Source organism: Dendroctonus ponderosae, unplaced genomic scaffold (genome assembly GCF_020466585.1).
Source record: "Dendroctonus ponderosae isolate FM_Combo_2020 unplaced genomic scaffold, Dpon_F_20191213v2 Dpon_F_20191213_332, whole genome shotgun sequence".
Lineage (NCBI taxonomy): Eukaryota > Metazoa > Arthropoda > Insecta > Coleoptera > Curculionidae > Dendroctonus > Dendroctonus ponderosae.
Window position 1 is genome coordinate 1 of NW_026018541.1, and position 15,728 is coordinate 15,728.

At 39.4% G+C, this 15,728-nt stretch overlaps 5 protein-coding genes across 5 annotated transcripts; 2 read left to right on the forward strand and 3 right to left on the reverse strand.

Annotated features, from left to right (window-relative positions):
• Positions 1-22: 22 nt before the first annotated feature.
• LOC109544916 (chromosome-associated kinesin KIF4) lies at positions 23-3,120 on the reverse strand. Its single transcript, XM_019915341.2, has 11 exons — positions 2,885-3,120; positions 2,632-2,826; positions 2,396-2,561; positions 2,139-2,304; positions 1,814-2,019; positions 1,381-1,762; positions 1,171-1,326; positions 962-1,100; positions 480-898; positions 301-429; positions 23-215 (listed from the first exon to the last, which is right to left on the reverse strand). Exons 1-11 carry the CDS (start codon positions 2,984-2,986, stop codon positions 107-109), a joined length of 2,169 nt encoding a protein of 722 aa, XP_019770900.2. The 5' UTR covers positions 2,987-3,120; the 3' UTR covers positions 23-106.
• A 189-nt stretch (positions 3,121-3,309) lies between these two features.
• On the reverse strand, positions 3,310-6,526 carry LOC125504046 (WD repeat-containing protein 75-like). The gene is made up of 12 exons (XM_048665368.1): positions 6,359-6,526; positions 5,848-6,052; positions 5,533-5,795; positions 5,207-5,476; positions 4,903-5,152; positions 4,665-4,849; positions 4,452-4,609; positions 4,193-4,399; positions 3,956-4,138; positions 3,728-3,894; positions 3,492-3,671; positions 3,310-3,433 (listed from the first exon to the last, which is right to left on the reverse strand). The coding sequence occupies exons 1-12, from the start codon at positions 6,430-6,432 to the stop codon at positions 3,329-3,331; spliced, it is 2,247 nt and encodes a 748-aa protein (XP_048521325.1). The 5' UTR covers positions 6,433-6,526; the 3' UTR covers positions 3,310-3,328.
• A 736-nt stretch (positions 6,527-7,262) lies between these two features.
• Positions 7,263-9,540, reverse strand: LOC109544918 (zinc finger protein 37). The gene is made up of 9 exons (XM_019915344.2): positions 9,247-9,540; positions 8,854-9,152; positions 8,413-8,785; positions 8,253-8,360; positions 8,023-8,198; positions 7,839-7,969; positions 7,693-7,781; positions 7,455-7,641; positions 7,263-7,394 (listed from the first exon to the last, which is right to left on the reverse strand). Exons 1-9 carry the CDS (start codon positions 9,373-9,375, stop codon positions 7,342-7,344), a joined length of 1,545 nt encoding a protein of 514 aa, XP_019770903.2. The 5' UTR covers positions 9,376-9,540; the 3' UTR covers positions 7,263-7,341.
• Positions 9,541-9,855: 315 nt separating this feature from the next.
• LOC109544913 (maternal embryonic leucine zipper kinase) lies at positions 9,856-15,185 on the forward strand. The gene is made up of 9 exons (XM_019915339.2): positions 9,856-10,219; positions 10,275-10,457; positions 10,534-10,794; positions 11,465-11,659; positions 11,715-12,123; positions 12,803-12,857; positions 13,936-14,089; positions 14,144-14,247; positions 14,503-15,185. The coding sequence occupies exons 1-9, from the start codon at positions 9,998-10,000 to the stop codon at positions 14,855-14,857; spliced, it is 1,938 nt and encodes a 645-aa protein (XP_019770898.2). The 5' UTR covers positions 9,856-9,997; the 3' UTR covers positions 14,858-15,185.
• On the forward strand, positions 10,801-11,380 carry LOC109544914 (cysteine-rich hydrophobic domain-containing protein 2). The gene is made up of 2 exons (XM_019915340.2): positions 10,801-10,963; positions 11,023-11,380. Exons 1-2 carry the CDS (start codon positions 10,839-10,841, stop codon positions 11,318-11,320), a joined length of 423 nt encoding a protein of 140 aa, XP_019770899.1. The 5' UTR covers positions 10,801-10,838; the 3' UTR covers positions 11,321-11,380.
• Positions 15,186-15,728: the final 543 nt, after the last annotated feature.

The following is a 15,728-nucleotide window of genomic DNA, read 5'->3' on the forward strand; positions in this document are numbered from 1 at the left end:
TTTTACATATAAAACTATCTAATACAGACATATTACTTATATATTGACATATCAATCAAACAATGTACTTATATTTGGTATCTGGTAAGCGTAAAATAAATTTGTATTAGGTTTTCTTTAAAAAGTTTAGCCTCAAAAATCGCTCATACTTCTGTGGTCCCCAGTCAGGCATTTTGAGAAGATCATCAATTTTACTAAAACCGCCACGCAACACTCTAGAAAAAAATTACTACTGTAAGGAGGAGCATTTCAGGTAATTTTTGTTGTTGTAAAATGTTTCCAAAAAGAGACAAACTTTACCTAAACGTCAGAATTTGCTCTGCAGTCTTCAGCCCAACGGATTGCAGTTTCTCCACCAAGCTCTTTTGGGTTCCGTGGTTGAGCAACTTTAACACCATTTTTGAATGCGACGTGTGCGGACTTTCTATGCTGTAATAGAAAAAGGTTTTTCAAGCAACAAGATTTAAAAAATCAGTTACCTTCTAGGATTTTTCGACCCGCGATTTGCCTGAGGTGTGTTTAGATATTTTTCATTACATTTCTGAGCCTTGAGTCTCATCGATTTTCGTCGAGTTCCCGTGTTCGTTTTATGGTCATTGCCGTTGTTGAAGATTGGCGTATTCTGCATCACCTCTGTCATCGCGTCATCTTCAGTTTTTTTACGTTTTGAACTTGTTATAACGGAATCAAACCACCAGTCGGATTTCATTAAATCAACTGATTGGTTGGCTTGATGCTTTAAAGCTAATCGACTGCTTCTTCTTACTGAATTTCTGGATATATCGTTTTGCGTTTTTACTTGTGGTGCTGGTTTTAAGGGAATTTTGAAAGAAAAGTCTTTTTGGGCTAAATCATGAAGTGGGTTCTCTATAGCTGGCGAGTCTAAGCTTTCATCTCTCTAGAATGAAACACGAATGTTTAGAACTGCTAAAAGTGTACGTTTTTGAGCAAAAAAACTTACAAACAATATTTTATTGGGAAATGTGTTATGGTTGTCGTCAATTGGGCTGCTTGCCGCCCTTGCTGGCTTCTGCATCAATTGAGCTACTTCTCTGTAGACCATTTTGGTCACTGTATCTTGTATTTTACCCCAAGTTATTCTAAAAATCATTACATATATAATTGCTCAGAGAACATTTTGTATTAGGAATAGTTCGAGGCTTCAATTACTTTGGAGTGTTTTCCTCTTTCAAGCTCTCAGCAGACATTAGTCTTGAAGAACGCCTTGTTGGCCGCCTAAGTGTATTCTGTATAACTGACTCTAAATTCGCTATACGTTCCAAAATTAGCGCTTCGGTCCTAACCATATGCTTCTTTACCATCGGACTGTAAGCAACCAAATAAACTTCTGAGTTTTAAGCGAATTAGGTAACTTATTACCTTAACATTTGCTGTACATCTGTAATCGCGGTCTTCTTAGCAGATAAATCGATTGAAAGCGATACCTCAGCATGGCTAATCTCACTATCTCGTTCATTAATCAGAGGAAGCAACGTCATTCCGAGGCTTCTACTTATAGGGGTCTTCAGCGGCGTTTTCCATCTCTTCATAGGAGTCCTGCCCTGGATAAGACTCATAGGAGTCCTGCCCTGGATAAGACGCTCAGGATTATCCTTCTTAAATTTAGCAACTACTTCAGGATTGCAACGAATTCTTTTAGTTCTTTGGGCAAAATCCAGAGTTTGCAGGGTTTCGGTAATATCTTCTGGGTCAGCACTAACGCACGCTATTAGCGAGATGTAATTATCAATATTTAAAGATTCTGAAATTGGGGGTTTTATTTTTTCTCTGTGGATGTATATCAAGAACATACCTTTGAGGATGCTGGTAATCGTTGATTCTCTATATGGGATATAGGAGGACCTGGCGGACAACGCAGAAATAACCTGGCCGATGCAAAGAAGGCCTTTGTTGATGTTGATTCCTTCTTGGAAGGTACCGCCCTTACTGCCGGTCTTTTTAACGCTTTCGGAACCTGCCAGATCTACTAGGTTCAGTTTACCGAAAACATCTTCGGAGCTGCAAGGATTATTGGTTGTAAGAAAGTTTCGGGTGTGAAAAAATATTTTAGTTTTTGTTTTAAATCTTGATTTGAGCTGGTTTCGATATTCCCATATCGGCCCTGTTTTAAACAATACCTGGTTTTTGTAGAGATGTAAATAGTAAATACGGCATGAGATCTAGAGCTATTGGAGTTTTGCCTAGTCTCCCCCGTGTGCCTGTTTTTATTGCCCAATTGCAGCCATTCGCTAGCTTGAGGGGCGGTTTTAACATTCTTCGTACTAAGACCGGGCACCGTAAAACCTAAGAGCCAAAAAAACAATTAATTGCGACCTAGTTTGCAAGATTTTCCTCTGCTTGAACCTATACAATGAATATTGAGCTGAAGAAATACCTGAAACTGGCAGGGGAGATTTGCAATCACTTTTCAACAAATCAAAGACCTTCTCATTATAAATTTCCAAAAAAGAAATTCGCACGTCGATTTCATTTTTACAGTTGTTCAAATATTCTTCATTGAGTAGTTGATCCAATGCCCGGGGGATTATTCCTGTTTGAAACTGAAAAACCAAACAGCGAAGTGAATTTTCTGAGCCACCAAGATAGTGCCAGAGCAAATTTGTGGCTTACTTGGGATCCCGACCCCATTGTATAGGTTTTTCCAGTTCCAGTCTGCCCATACGCAAACACAGTGCAATTGTACCCCAATTTTACTAAATTCACCAAAGGCCTGACAGCATCATTGTATACCTTTTGCTGATCGGCGTCTTCCAGAAAAACATTGTCGAATTGGTAGGTCTGTGACCGCTCTGGTAACAGCAGAACCTTAAATAGATAATTTAGCTGTATTTACTACTAATGAGCAAGGAAAAATTCTACTTACGGGGGGATCTTTACTGATGAGTTGCAGCGAAGATGTTTCGCTCAACAGGGGCCTGCTTCTCACCGATACCTGTATATGTTCCTTCTGCGAGTCCATTGGCATGTAGAAAATGGTTAAACATGGATAAAAGATAAATAAAGTCAAGGGAGTTTTAAATTTACTTGTCTACATATGTGTGCTTTAACCACAGACCAGTTTTAACGGATAAAATTAAAATAGTTCAAATCTTCTTCTCTATCCCGTCAGAGACTCAAATCTCAGAGGTTATCAGACACAGCTGCCAAACTGTCGTGTATTAAATATACAATATGCCTGGCGGACGTATTTCTGTCCTTTATGTCCTGATCTTTCCGACTACTTCAAATAAAATACTAATCTGGATAAAAATCTGGATGGAAAGTTTTTGATAAAAAAAACCAAGATAATTTTGTTAAAACTTTATTTTCATACATGTTTAGGAAATTCCTCTCGTTGAATAACGAGACTTTTGAGGAGCGATGCTGCTAATAAGCTGATTGGAGGAAGAGTTTCCAATGGTGCTTCAATGTACTGAAAAAACACAATGAATGAAAAAAACTGTACGCGAATTATCGCAGTCAATCCATACATCTTTATAGCCTTTGTAGCTCATATCTCTTCGGAACATGTGCTGCTTAACATCGCGTGTTACTTGGCTGGTTTGAATTTTCGGTTTTATCTTATCAAATATCGACAGTTTTTCCGAAAAATCTTCCACATTTTCCTTATAGACGTACGGCTCTTCACTTTTACTTATACAATACAGCTCCTACAATCCAATAAAACAATTAAAACGTACCCAATAAAAACACACAAATCGCTTACACTGCGAGCAGTCATGAAAAACAGATTCGTGCGCTCATACCATTGCAGCCTGGTATCACTACTGTAACTGCTAGGCACAAATGTGGCTGCTACAATGTTCTCACTTTCCTTAATTAGATCGTTGCTGGAAAATAAGAGGGTCGAAGCTGCTGGCTCGAAAATATACACTGGAAAACGCGCAAAATAACCAGTTATTAACTGAAATAATTTCTAATTAACTTCACTTACTTGTCCGAACGGGCTTTCTATTTTTCTTGCCATTGCACAGCAGTATCATGTATGTGGATAATGAGTCAGCAACCAGCAGGGTAATATCGGGAACATTTGCCACCCAACTTAACGTTAAGGTCAGTATATTCCAAACGCACAGATGCGATTTACTGGCTGTTACAATCAAATGGCACTGGCTTCCTTAAATAAAAGATTGCGTAATAAGAACATAAAGTGTGCTTTGCTAGAAAGTACCTTTTCCAAATTGAATACACTTAATTTTCTCCTTGTAACTGGAGTGCAGCAGTGAACTTTTAAGTTCGCAGTTTTCGGCAGCCCATACGGTCAAAATAGGGCCAAAGGCAATGGCAAATAAAGAACCATCTATCGAAAAGGATAATCCGCGACAGGGCATATCGCGGAACGACCCGATATTTACACATTTCCACACTGGGCCTGATCCTAAGGCGAAAAAACTTACCAAACACGCTTTAATATGCTGAGCAGAACTTACTGTAAACATTGCTGATTTGTATTACTTGCCAAACCTTGAAGGACTTATCGTTTCCAACAGTGATGCATTTCAAATTGTCCCCTTTAAACGAAGGTTGAAACTGCACAGAATTTATTGAACCTTCATGAGGAAATTCCGCCGAAGTGTTGAGCTCGTAGCTGGAAGCATTAAGAAGTACTTGAAAAAAATTCGCCTAAAACATTCCACAACTACCTTTGCTTTGTTGTGTCGAAAAACCAAAATTTTAGCCTTAGCTCCTTGCAGAGTTTCCCTTCTTTTCGCTCTTCAGTAGTGGCTAACCACCTGCCATCCTCGCTTAGCGCCAGTTTGATCACTTCAGTGTTTTCTATCTTACAGTTTCTTTCATCTGTTAATTTATTTTGATTCACTATATCAACCTGAAACGATTAACAGTATTTTAAAAGTCCTACGCAGCTACCAACCCACTAACATTATAAAGAAGAGACATGTCGCTGGGGGAATAGAACTGGACACAACCAACATTGCCATTCATCACTATTGACCGAGTTATTGGGTCATATGTAATGCCACTTTCGTAGTTAGTCCCTAAAACGAGTTGCTGGATAAGGCCCACTTGGCTCATTCTGGAGTCGATTATTCTTATCGCATTGTCCGAGGTAGCGACAGCAACATAGGCATTGTTGTCCGATACTGCAAGCTGAGCAATGCCCGCTGGTAATCTGCAAATTTTCAAATTGTGCAAGAAATGCCTTTGAATGATCAGTTGAACTCACCTAGGCAGAAATTGCTTTATACTGGGATTTTCTATTATCCATTTGACTAGCACTGACTCATTGGCGCCGCTATAAAAGTGGCTGCCCAACGTAGAAAACGCGACGCAATTCACTGGCAAAGTGTGCCAATGGAAAACAGCCTGAGTTTTCTTCGAAAAAATTCCCTGCCACAGAACGACTCTTCCAGTATCGTCTCCCGTTATCACGATTTCTTCCTCTGGATGGCAGGCAACGCATGTGAAAGTTCGGTTGTTTTCTGCCATCTTATAGCTGAAAAATCAACATTAAACTTCAGCTTAATTTTTGCAGAAAATGTTACATTTTACCTGCTTCTGAGGAACGTTTGCAAACTAACAAAGTAAACCACATTTCCCATAACCACCGCAAAAAACTTCTCCTTGCAAATATGCGCAGAGAACGCTCGCTTGGGAATCTTCAACACCACCTTCTGTTCGTCGATTTTCTTAGTATTCACTATGCAAAAAGCAGCTTGCTTCCGCACTCCTTTGTAGGCTATTAAAACGTCCAGACCGTTCACTAAGTTGCCAGAAACCAGACCAAAGAAAGTCACATTTTGCTTGGGGATTTGCTGTAAAACACATTGCAAAATGCCTTGTCCAAACAGCAAGAACAGGACTTACCGCCTCAAGCAGTATGACTTTATTGCCAACTTTCCAAACAAGCAATTGTCCGCTCTTGGAGCAGGCAATCAAGCATTCCAAGCTATCAATCACATGGAAATCGAAGCCAATAACATCAGTATCCCAGCCTTTATATTGGTAGATCTCTTTGCCAGTTCGGGTGTTGTACTGGGAAATCGAGTTTTTCGAAGCAACGAAAATACTCCTAGGGACAAGCCATTATTAAAAGTGCAAAACTGCTGGATTTTTGTTCGTTTCAACTGAACATGCAAGGCATAAATGATGTGATAAAGCAGTCATTTGGCAATTTCGACTGCAGTTAACAGAGTATATGCAATTCCTGTTTAATGCCTGTCCTTCAATAAATTACGGATAAATGGGTATAGGAACACAACTGCTGACTGAGATAAAGTTATGGTGGAAGATTTGAGGAAATTGAACTAAAGACTGAACGTTCACGCCGGAAAGTAGCCGCATTTCATTAAAGTTTTACATCTTCCATTGTACTTACTCTCCATTTGTGGAAAACACTGGTTTCAAGTTCACAATGGAACCGCCACCTACAAACTTTACAGAAACATCCATTCTTATTGAATTATAAAATATTATTTAAAAACACATTGGGGAAACATCACAAGTGATCTTTCCGCTTTAAGGTTATATTCACAGATTATAAAGGTTAGACACACATAGAAGACTAGAGAGAGACAAGATTTGGAGGACTTGCATGGGCAAAAATAAGCTGCTTGCCAAGTGAATTTCGGGATTTTTTTTAGCGAAAACCAGCTTTGGTCTGAATATGGCTGTTTCGTCACTTGATAGGGCGTTCTTTGTTCTATTGAAGGCGAAAGTTTCAGATTAATCGCCGACTTCGCTGAGTGTGGACAATTTTTTTAGTTTGGTGTGAATTCGTCGAAATGTCGACATTTGCACACTGATTTTCAATAATTTTTTTCTCCGAAACTAGAGCAGATAGAAAAGCGCTGGTTACCTCAACAGAAAGAGTTTATTTTGCTCTATTTAAGCGGAAAGTTGTACTCAGATCGGAATATTGGTTGAGCTTTGGCGAATTTTTGCAATTTAGTGCTTTTAAACATCGACAGTTTTGAAGCAGATTTTCAATAAATTTTTCACAAATCCCAAATCTACCCAAAACGAAAAATGCTGGACGCCGTTGATTAGTTGAACAGTTCTTTGCTGTACTGATACCGAAAAGTGCACTTTCGTCAACAAATTTTGGAGCGGTAAAAACTCTCAAACTTGCGGCCTTGCTGTTTTCGATAACTTCTATTGGTACTAACGACTTTTTTCGTTTCAAAAACGTTTAATTGCCCCTTAAAACTCCGTTCAAACCAATAAATATTATTAATAATAAAATAGTACAAATACAAGAGGGTAAATATTACAATTTTCCATTTTTGCCATAAAATCGACTTATATTGCAACTAAATAAATCAGACTTTTAGTTCTTATAACCGTTAGTTTCCACGTATTTTACATTGCGTCTGCTCGGGTAATTGGTACCCTTTCGGCATTCTCACCTCGACCTGAAACCCCCGTACAAAAATCAACAAAACTCTCCGAATAAAACGGGAATTTTAAAATACCTCGTAACATAATCCCGTGCTGTTTCAGCAAATGCCGTTTTCTGGACGTGAAATTCATTTCAGTTCTGCAATATTCACATGTAAACTTTTTCCTTTTGATGCCTTCTTCCCTGATTTTGTGGCGTTTTAAATGTTTTCTCAGTTCTCCCTCTGTATACATTTTTCCACATTTAGGACAAGGTTTCTTCTACAATACATTATTAATTAATTTAATACGTAAAAACAAACACGCTCTTACCTCTCCATGACTGTCTTTTCTGTGCCTTAAAAGCGTTCCATTGCAGCTAAAGGCCTTGCCACAGATTTCACACGAAAATGGACGTTCTCCTAAAAGCCAAAATAATTCCCATTACAGCCAGTTGTTAAATGGAAAAATCACACCACCTGTATGCCACTGTCGTATGTGCGTTTCCAGATAATGCTTTTCGTAGAACTGCTTCCCACAATAGTTGCAAGTGCATGTGGGTTTTTTCAAGTGCACTTTTCGTCGATGCAATATCAGTCCTCCGATTTGCCTATGATTAATTCCGACTTGAATCTTTGATTTTACATAAATTAACCCTCTTACGTGTAGGATTTATCTGGGCACAGTTCACACACATATCCTTTCTCTCCTTTGTGTATCCTTTGATGAATTATCAGATTCTTCTCCCTGTAAAATTTCCTAGGGCATACGTCGCACGTAAATCGCTTTTTCACTTGGGCTTTATCTGAATGGTGATATCGTCTATGGGCGACAAAGTTCTGAAAAACCATCGAATTGCCGCAGAAGTTCACATGGATGTCTGTTAGCTCTACCTGTCTAGTTCCAGTAATAACTCTCCCACAATCTGGACACAAACAGCTAATTTTATCGGGCTTATCGGGCTTTTTCCTGTGCACTGTAGTCATGTGAGAATTGAAATTCTGCAAGATATCAGCGCTGTTTTTCAATTTTTTAAACAATGTAACAACTTACCTGTTTCGCTTTGAACAATTTGCCACAAATGGGGCAAAGCCTGGGTTCTTCTGTATCATCCCGTTTAGCTTTGCCTTTAACGCTTGCCTTTGGTTCCTCGTACTTTATCTCCCTCCTCAATTTCTCCAAAGGTACATCCGAGTCCCCATCGCTAGAGGTGTCGGAAATCTCCTCCAAAGGCCTCTGTTTCCGTTTCAGTGTTCTTTTTTTACGCGTTTTAATCCCTGTGGATTTAACGTTGTATTTCTTCGCTCCATAAGACCTCTTCCCAGATTTTTCCTCGAGGAAATCGTCGGATGATGTATAATCATTTGCGTCGTTTGAATCCAGCCAGTCGTCCGCGCTCTTTTCACCATCAGAATGTACATTAAATCTGAGTAAAGTTGGGCAAAAAAGTAAAAGTAGTCCAGTCAAAGTGCATTCAGAATTCAAATGACTTACTTTGCTCCTTGTTTGCAGTCTTTTTGCCCATTGCACTGCTGTCCATTGTCTCTGACTAGTAGATCTTCCTCCTTAATATCTATTTTGCTTTTTTCATTGCCTATTTCTTCACTACAACTTTCAATAACCAGCTGTACACTATCACGACTTAGAAACAGTGGATCTTCAATCTGATGTTCCTGTCTACTTTTCAAAGTAAGATGCGAACGAATCACTTGACTTCTAAACAATGCAGCTGATTTCAGCGATGTAAAACAAACCTGGCAAATCTGTTTCGGCAAGATATCATTCTCGGTTACCTTGAAGAAATCACAGGGAGTTAAGTCGGGGGTTGAATCCGGTTTATTGAATACTTAAAATTCAACTTGAACAATTTTTAATTCAAAAACCTACCTGGATAGAGGCGATTTCTTGAATTGCTTGTAATACACTTTGCTGTTCTGTAAGGGAACTTTCGACATTGACCTGCGACTGATTGATAATGTTATCTAAACACGTCCTACATTCTATTGCATTGTTCATTTTATATTAATCAATGAATTTGCTAATTTAATTTAAACCTTGTATTTGTTTATTTTCTGATTTGTGTATCTTTTACAAGGGCCATAACCTCATTTTTGTCGTCAATGTCCATACGTCAAAGCTTCGGATGTTGAAATTCCGAAGTTTTTTTTATAGTGTATCTTACTTGCACTCATCGGGATCACTGATCGCTCTGGTATCTCTTTTTAAATCGCCAAATTAGACTTATGCCAAAAGAAATTCAAATAAAGCCCCGTTGCCGTCTGGTTAACTAACGCTGTTAATTTCCTGGATCGACATTCTTTAGATCTGCACTTACAATATCTTGCTTTAGCCAAATATATCCAATTTGATAGACATATTTTGTGTTAAAAATTGCACTTGATAAACTTTGAGAAGTTTATTGCAGGGCTTTCTGAAACGTCTGATAATGTATCAGATCAGCGATAAACCCACCCTTTTGGCAACGAGGCGTTAACTGTCCAGGTGTTTTTACAAATATAAACATGAGAGACAACTACTTTTTCACTAGTTTTAACGGTTTTTTCCAGTAATTTGCGAAGAAGCAGCGTATTTATTATGATTAACGTGAAATAAATATAGTAAAATTAGCGGGGTCAAAATGGTGCGTTACTCCGCTTTAAAAGGTCTTTACGAGACTGAGAAAACCATAGGATGTGGCGGTTTTGCCAAAGTGAAATTAGCCACCCATTTAGCAACTGGCGAAAAAGTGGCCATAAAGATTATGGATAAAAAGATGTTGGGTGACGATTTGCATAGGGTTTCACTGGAGCTTCAGGCTCTGAAGCACTTGAAACATGACAACATTTGCCAGCTCTATCAAGTACCGTCCAGGATTTATCCAAATAAGGCAAATTGTCTATTTTCCTACATTCCAGGTGATCGAAACTGAGTCCCAATTCTTCATTATAATGGAATATTGTTCTGGAGGCGAGCTGTTTGATCACATAGTTGAAAAAAACCGACTAAGTGAATCTGAAAGTCGAATGTTCTTCAGGCAAATTGTCAGCGCTGTAGCTTATCTGCACAGCGTAGGATATGCCCATCGCGATCTAAAACCTGTATGTATTTATACACAGTGCCACAACCCTTGAAATTTGCAGTTTTCATGCACCTAACAAAATCGAAAACTTCCAGGAAAACGTTCTTCTAGATAAGCAGCAGAATTTGAAATTAATTGACTTTGGCTTATGTGCAAAGCCAGAGGGAGGCATGGAAAACCCTCTGCACACTTCCTGCGGATCCCCCACGTATGCGGCACCTGAATTGATTTTGGGGCAACAGTATTTGGGGTGCGAGGTGGATGTTTGGGCAATGGGAGTGCTGCTTTATACGTTGCTAACTGGAAGTTTACCCTTTGATGATCTCAGCATTGACAATTTGTATAGGAAAATACTGGTAAGAGCCCTTCAATCACTTTTCCATGTCAGTGCTAAGCAAAAATGTCACAAAACCATGGAATAGTAATCAGAGGAGATGGAAGTCTAATCCTTTTCGGACTGCATAATCATTATCAATTGGATTTACCTCCAAGGCTTATGTCCAAACTAGCCCCGGAAGAATATAGGTAGGAAGCACAGGGAAAAAGAGCCTGTTAAATTTGCCAAATTTCTACATTAACTTCAGATACACAGTGCATCAGATTAACAAGTTGCTGGCCAATGATATTTTCAGAAATTTTCTTTGCTTCCTCACTGGATGCTTCCCCTGCCTTTGTACGGCTGGCCTAACATTGTTGCCCTCGATCTTGCTTAATAAAGTCACCAAAAAGAAAATCAGAAGAGTTCTGGAAAAGGAAAATATAAGAATTTATAATGGTTTGGACATGAACTGGTCCCTGGTCAGCCAGAAGTTCGGTTCAAGCGTTGAATATTGCTTGCAAATCGAGTTCATCAGCAAGCCTGTCAGCATTGGACCCGACTGATTTGAATACTATTACTATAGAGTTGTTTTGCGTATCTATTAATAGAGTTCCAGCAGAAAAGGAGTTTTTTTGAATAATGATTATGTGAACAATAAGAGGTTTGTGTTAGCCAATTTGTATTGTTGATTAACGTATTTGTTTCAGAATGGGAAATATCACGAACCGGATTTTATATCAAAGGAAAGTAAAAATCTAATCAGATCAATGCTGCAAGTAGAACCGTCCAAGCGTATCAAAGTTTCTAAACTTCTAAATCATTCGTGGCTGACTCTGGGTGTTTTAGAGCCCGTGAGTTATAGAAGTAAGAACTCTTCGGAATTGGATAGTGATTGCGTGCAGGTATGGCCGTGGAATGTTGGAAACATTTTTTTTAATTCAAGTAAATTATTCTCAGTCAATGGGGAAGTTCATAAATTTGGATGAAACATCGATGCGAAACGAGCTGAGCAAATGGAAGTTTGATTACGGCACCGTCACCTATTTTCTGCTATTAAATCGCAAAAAGAATGGCCAAAGCCTAAGGCTGAATTCGACCTATGGCTGGAAATTGGTGCGAAACCCCGACATCAATGTACCTCTATTGGAACTGCCGGTGAACGTTTCCAACAGACATAATCTCACTCCGCATCACCGTCAGAAGCTGGAAAGTCCCGGGAATCTATTAAGTCCAAAACCACAAACTTTCCTTGCTGGGTTCAGTCCCTCAAGGCAGTTTTTGGAAGCGAAACATGTGGCTTGTGAAGCTGCTGGCAGAAAGGCTGCAAAAAGACCGCGGAGTTTTGTTTTGGAAGATTCATCCCCAGGTGAACGATCAACTACTTCAAGTTCAAATTTGAAAAACTTTAAATTAACGCTTTGTTTGGTTTTTCCACTAAGCAACGTGATCAATCCATAAATATCCAGGGCTTGTCGCATGTATCTGGGAAATGGTCGACAGGTGAAGCAGTTAAAAGTTTAAAGGGGCGGCTTTGCGCGTCTTTGCCGGCCCTTTCGACTTTCTTTACGACCCTGCAACTCTTAAATTAGTTGGGGGACTAATAAGGCTCCCTTGGGTCACATACGTTACGAGAAGTTCCCCAGCAGAGGCGTGGTCGGATATTTTCGGCTTCCTAATAGGAACTCATCATGCCTTTTCAATGAGTTGTTCCATTAAACATTGTCTTCCAACGGCGGTGACATTGCTGAGGAGCTTTATCGATTGTTCTCGGTTGAGCTTTTAGTAGTTTTGCTTATCGGATGCCGACTGGGCGCCAATGGGAGAGCTCGCGTGAAATAATGACCATTTTAACTTTTGCCGCCTATTTGCAATACCTTGCAACTTCTTGGAGCGTCCCAAGCCATTCTGGCGATTTATGGGCGCAGTTACTGTGTTAGTTTATTGCCTGGAAAAACTATAATATCACGGGACACTATGCTAGTAGAAGATGGCGCGGATTCCAAATGGAACAGCACTAGTATACCTACATTTTTTGTTTTTTTCAGTTCCTTCCAAGAAGCTGACACCTAGAAAGGAGACTCCATTCAATACTCCTGACGCGTAAGTGTTTTTGCTGTTTGAATCGGCTGTTTAGTATTTATTTCGTGCTACACACGCCATACACTAATTTGTGTAAAACCACTCTTTACGTTTACACAGTCCCAATAAACAGAGGGTTCATGGGGGCAGGAGCTTACTTTATGGTCATTTCCCATCGTACACTTCCGAGCTTTACGAGCCCAATTAGTGCCGGCCATTGATGAGCATTCCCGTACACTAATTTGCCAGATTCCAGCCTTTGTTTAGGTGGACACATTCTGGCTACCGGGCGATTTTTGCGATTCTTTTAAAAAATATTTCGGTTGCTTTGAGATGAGTTTATAAGCTTTACAATTCTCAGCACGTTTTTCAAAACTTCAAATTCAGCGCGTTCTTCATCCAATTTTTACACTGATTTTTTTTGAGTTACTAAATTGCTGACTTTGTAGGCATAAGTTGAAACAAATTGAGGCGACAGTTTCAAATTTTGACGATTCTCAAGACGTTTTTAAACAACTCGTTTTCCTGGAGCGAGATTTATGCAATTTTTTGCACAAAAAAATAATTTCCTTGCTTCGCCAGGAGCTAAGAAATTGCCCAGTTTTGTATTTTGAAGACAAAAACTTCAAGTTATCGGCCAATGTTTCGAAGTTTGATCGTTCTCAAACATTTTTCAGAATGTTTAAAGCAAAGCGCGTTTTTCCGGCGCGGGTTATTGCGATTTTTGCATTTTTTCTTTAAAAAAATCATTTCTTTGCTTAGGGAGAAATGAAGAAAATGTCGACTTTTGGAGTTTATAGACAAAAGTTCAAATAAACCATGCCGAAAGTTTCAAATTTTGACCATTCTCAAAACATTTTTCAGAAATTTTCAAACGTTTGTGTGTTACATGCGCCCGCTTTATGCAGTTTTTACACTCATTCTTAAAAAAATAATGTCTGCTTCGGGTAGAGTTAATGAATTGCCGGCTATTGGATTTTGTAGGCAAAAGTTGAAACAAATTGAGCCGAAAGTTTCAAGTTTTGCGGATTCTCCGGACATTAAAAATATTGCTAGTTTGTATTCGTTGCTTTTACCAAAATAATTGCTGATATTGCAGAAAAAAGTCCTTTACGGGCTCCAACGACACTCCAGGCTCGGCCAGAAGAATGCTGGGTAGTTTGGAGCGATCTCTGCATAAAGTGAGGCATGTTCTCACGCCGAAAAAGCCTCTGCATTCAATTTCTTCTGGTCCGGTGGTGCTTAACAGCAAAGTGAGTCTTTTCCAAAAAGTTATTTAAGAGATGCGAAAAACGCCATTATTTCAGGAGCTGTGCAATGTTTCCACCACTCAGTGCAAGGATCCGGAATTTGTAATCGCCGAGCTCTCCAAAGCCCTGGAAAAGAAGGGAATTGTCTGCACAAGAAAAGGGTAAGGCCTATAACTAGACAACCCTGTATATGAACTGAAATCGACATCGAAACCAAACAAATCATTGTTAACCGGAACTTATTGTCGATGCATATAATTAGAATGGAAATCGTTGCCTCCAGCAATCAAACTCAACAAAAAGCTGCATTTGATTGCTTGCTTAGGACGTTAAACCGAATAATTCTGCCTGCAAGGAGCTTCTGATTTGAATGCGATTGCTTATGCAACAGTTCGTTTGCCATGTTATTGTTGCAGGTTTCGATTAAAAGGATGCTTGGAGCCGAATACGCTGGATCGTTTGGGCGGCTGTTCATTCGAGCTGGAAATCTGCTTCTTGCCCGAGCTTGGAGTTCAACAGCTCACGCCTGCCAAGTCGATTTTGAAGCGGGGACTGTTCAACAAGAGCCTTACGAATTCGAAAAGTATCAACGCGAGCGAAGGTGTTGATCGGCCATCTGAAGTAGGACCTGGTTCTTTGGTAGGTATCAGGCGCAAGAGGCTCAAGGGAGACTCTTGGTGCTACAAGAGGGTTTGCGAGCAAGTGCTTGCTCTGACCTCTACAGGCCTGCAGGCTAAAAGCAGGGATAAGTTGCTCGAATCCTCAGTCTAAGAGGATTGAGCGGTTTGATTAATACTCCAAAGGGGGGGTGGATGTTCGTTTGATTTGGTTTTTTGGGGGGACTGCGTCCACTTTTGCTAATCGTAATATTTGAGGCAGTCCTGCAGAGTCTATTTATTGATGCTTTTTATACGCAGACGTATTTTTGGACTGGTACTTGTTCTCATCGTTTATTTAAGATTAATTCCTTTCAGAAATTGAAGGCTTTATATTTTTTTGGGATACACTAGGACACTTTGTATAGGAAAATTTAACTTTATCTCTGGACATTATTGTACATGTCTAACTAAATCATTTTCTATTATATATTATTCGATAACAGTTCTTTTATGTTTCCCGTCTCCTTATTGCATTTCCTTTCTTTTCCTTCTAACGTTTTTAAGGGTGAGCGGCCCTTTCCTGCTTCTAGGCAGGTTGCAGTTGGGCAGTCTTTCCAATAAAATTCCAATTCCAAATGTCCCTTTGTTATTGGGCTAGATTTTGGGAGAAACCAGGGTTTACCAGGTGAATTAATTGGAGAGCCTACTTTATATGCGGAGATGCTCGAGATGTTTGCAGAAATATGGGCAAAAAGACCGTTCGTTGGTCAAAAAAGTTAATTAAAACGCTTCTCACGGTGCCCGACGAGATTCCGTGTTAAAATTAAAATTAATATAAACTATTCGCTGCCAACACCTGTGCTCAGTGGTTTTGACAAAGAATTTGCATTTCAGTGAAGTGTTAAGCGTTTGATCAACGGTTCTTATCTGCTATTTTATTTTTATAATCGGAATTGGTGTGTACACACTGGATGAAATCAAAGAATCGGTCTTTTTTGTATTGTAGTGTGTAATTAACGGTCTTGTGAGCACCCTCAACTCCA

Bases quoted from the DNA above. Each gene is read 5' to 3' on its own strand.
- LOC109544914 (XM_019915340.2), top strand. From the start codon at position 10,839: ATGTCACAAAACCATGGAATAGTAATCAGAGGAGATGGAAGTCTAATC. The intron at 10,964-11,022 runs GTAGGAAGCACA...CATTAACTTCAG, and splicing joins CTAGCCCCGGAAGAATATAG to ATACACAGTGCATCAGATTA.
- LOC125504046 (XM_048665368.1), bottom strand. From the start codon at position 6,432: ATGGATGTTTCTGTAAAGTTTGTAGGTGGCGGTTCCATTGTGAACTTG. The intron at 5,153-5,206 runs GTGAGTTCAACT...GAAAATTTGCAG, and splicing joins ATAAAGCAATTTCTGCCTAG to ATTACCAGCGGGCATTGCTC. The intron at 3,895-3,955 runs GTAAGTGAAGTT...CGCGTTTTCCAG, and splicing joins TAGAAAGCCCGTTCGGACAA to TGTATATTTTCGAGCCAGCA.
- LOC109544918 (XM_019915344.2), bottom strand. From the start codon at position 9,375: ATGAACAATGCAATAGAATGTAGGACGTGTTTAGATAACATTATCAAT. The intron at 8,361-8,412 runs GTAAGTTGTTAC...GATATCTTGCAG, and splicing joins AATTGTTCAAAGCGAAACAG to AATTTCAATTCTCACATGAC. The intron at 7,642-7,692 runs GTAAGAGCGTGT...AATGTATTGTAG, and splicing joins GAAAAGACAGTCATGGAGAG to AAGAAACCTTGTCCTAAATG.
- LOC109544913 (XM_019915339.2), top strand. From the start codon at position 9,998: ATGGTGCGTTACTCCGCTTTAAAAGGTCTTTACGAGACTGAGAAAACC. The intron at 10,458-10,533 runs GTATGTATTTAT...GAAAACTTCCAG, and splicing joins CCCATCGCGATCTAAAACCT to GAAAACGTTCTTCTAGATAA. The intron at 10,795-11,464 runs GTAAGAGCCCTT...TATTTGTTTCAG, and splicing joins ATTTGTATAGGAAAATACTG to AATGGGAAATATCACGAACC.
- LOC109544916 (XM_019915341.2), bottom strand. From the start codon at position 2,986: ATGCCAATGGACTCGCAGAAGGAACATATACAGGTATCGGTGAGAAGC. The intron at 2,020-2,138 runs GTATTGTTTAAA...TAATCCTTGCAG, and splicing joins TACATCTCTACAAAAACCAG to CTCCGAAGATGTTTTCGGTA. The intron at 1,327-1,380 runs GTAATAAGTTAC...GGTTGCTTACAG, and splicing joins GATGTACAGCAAATGTTAAG to TCCGATGGTAAAGAAGCATA.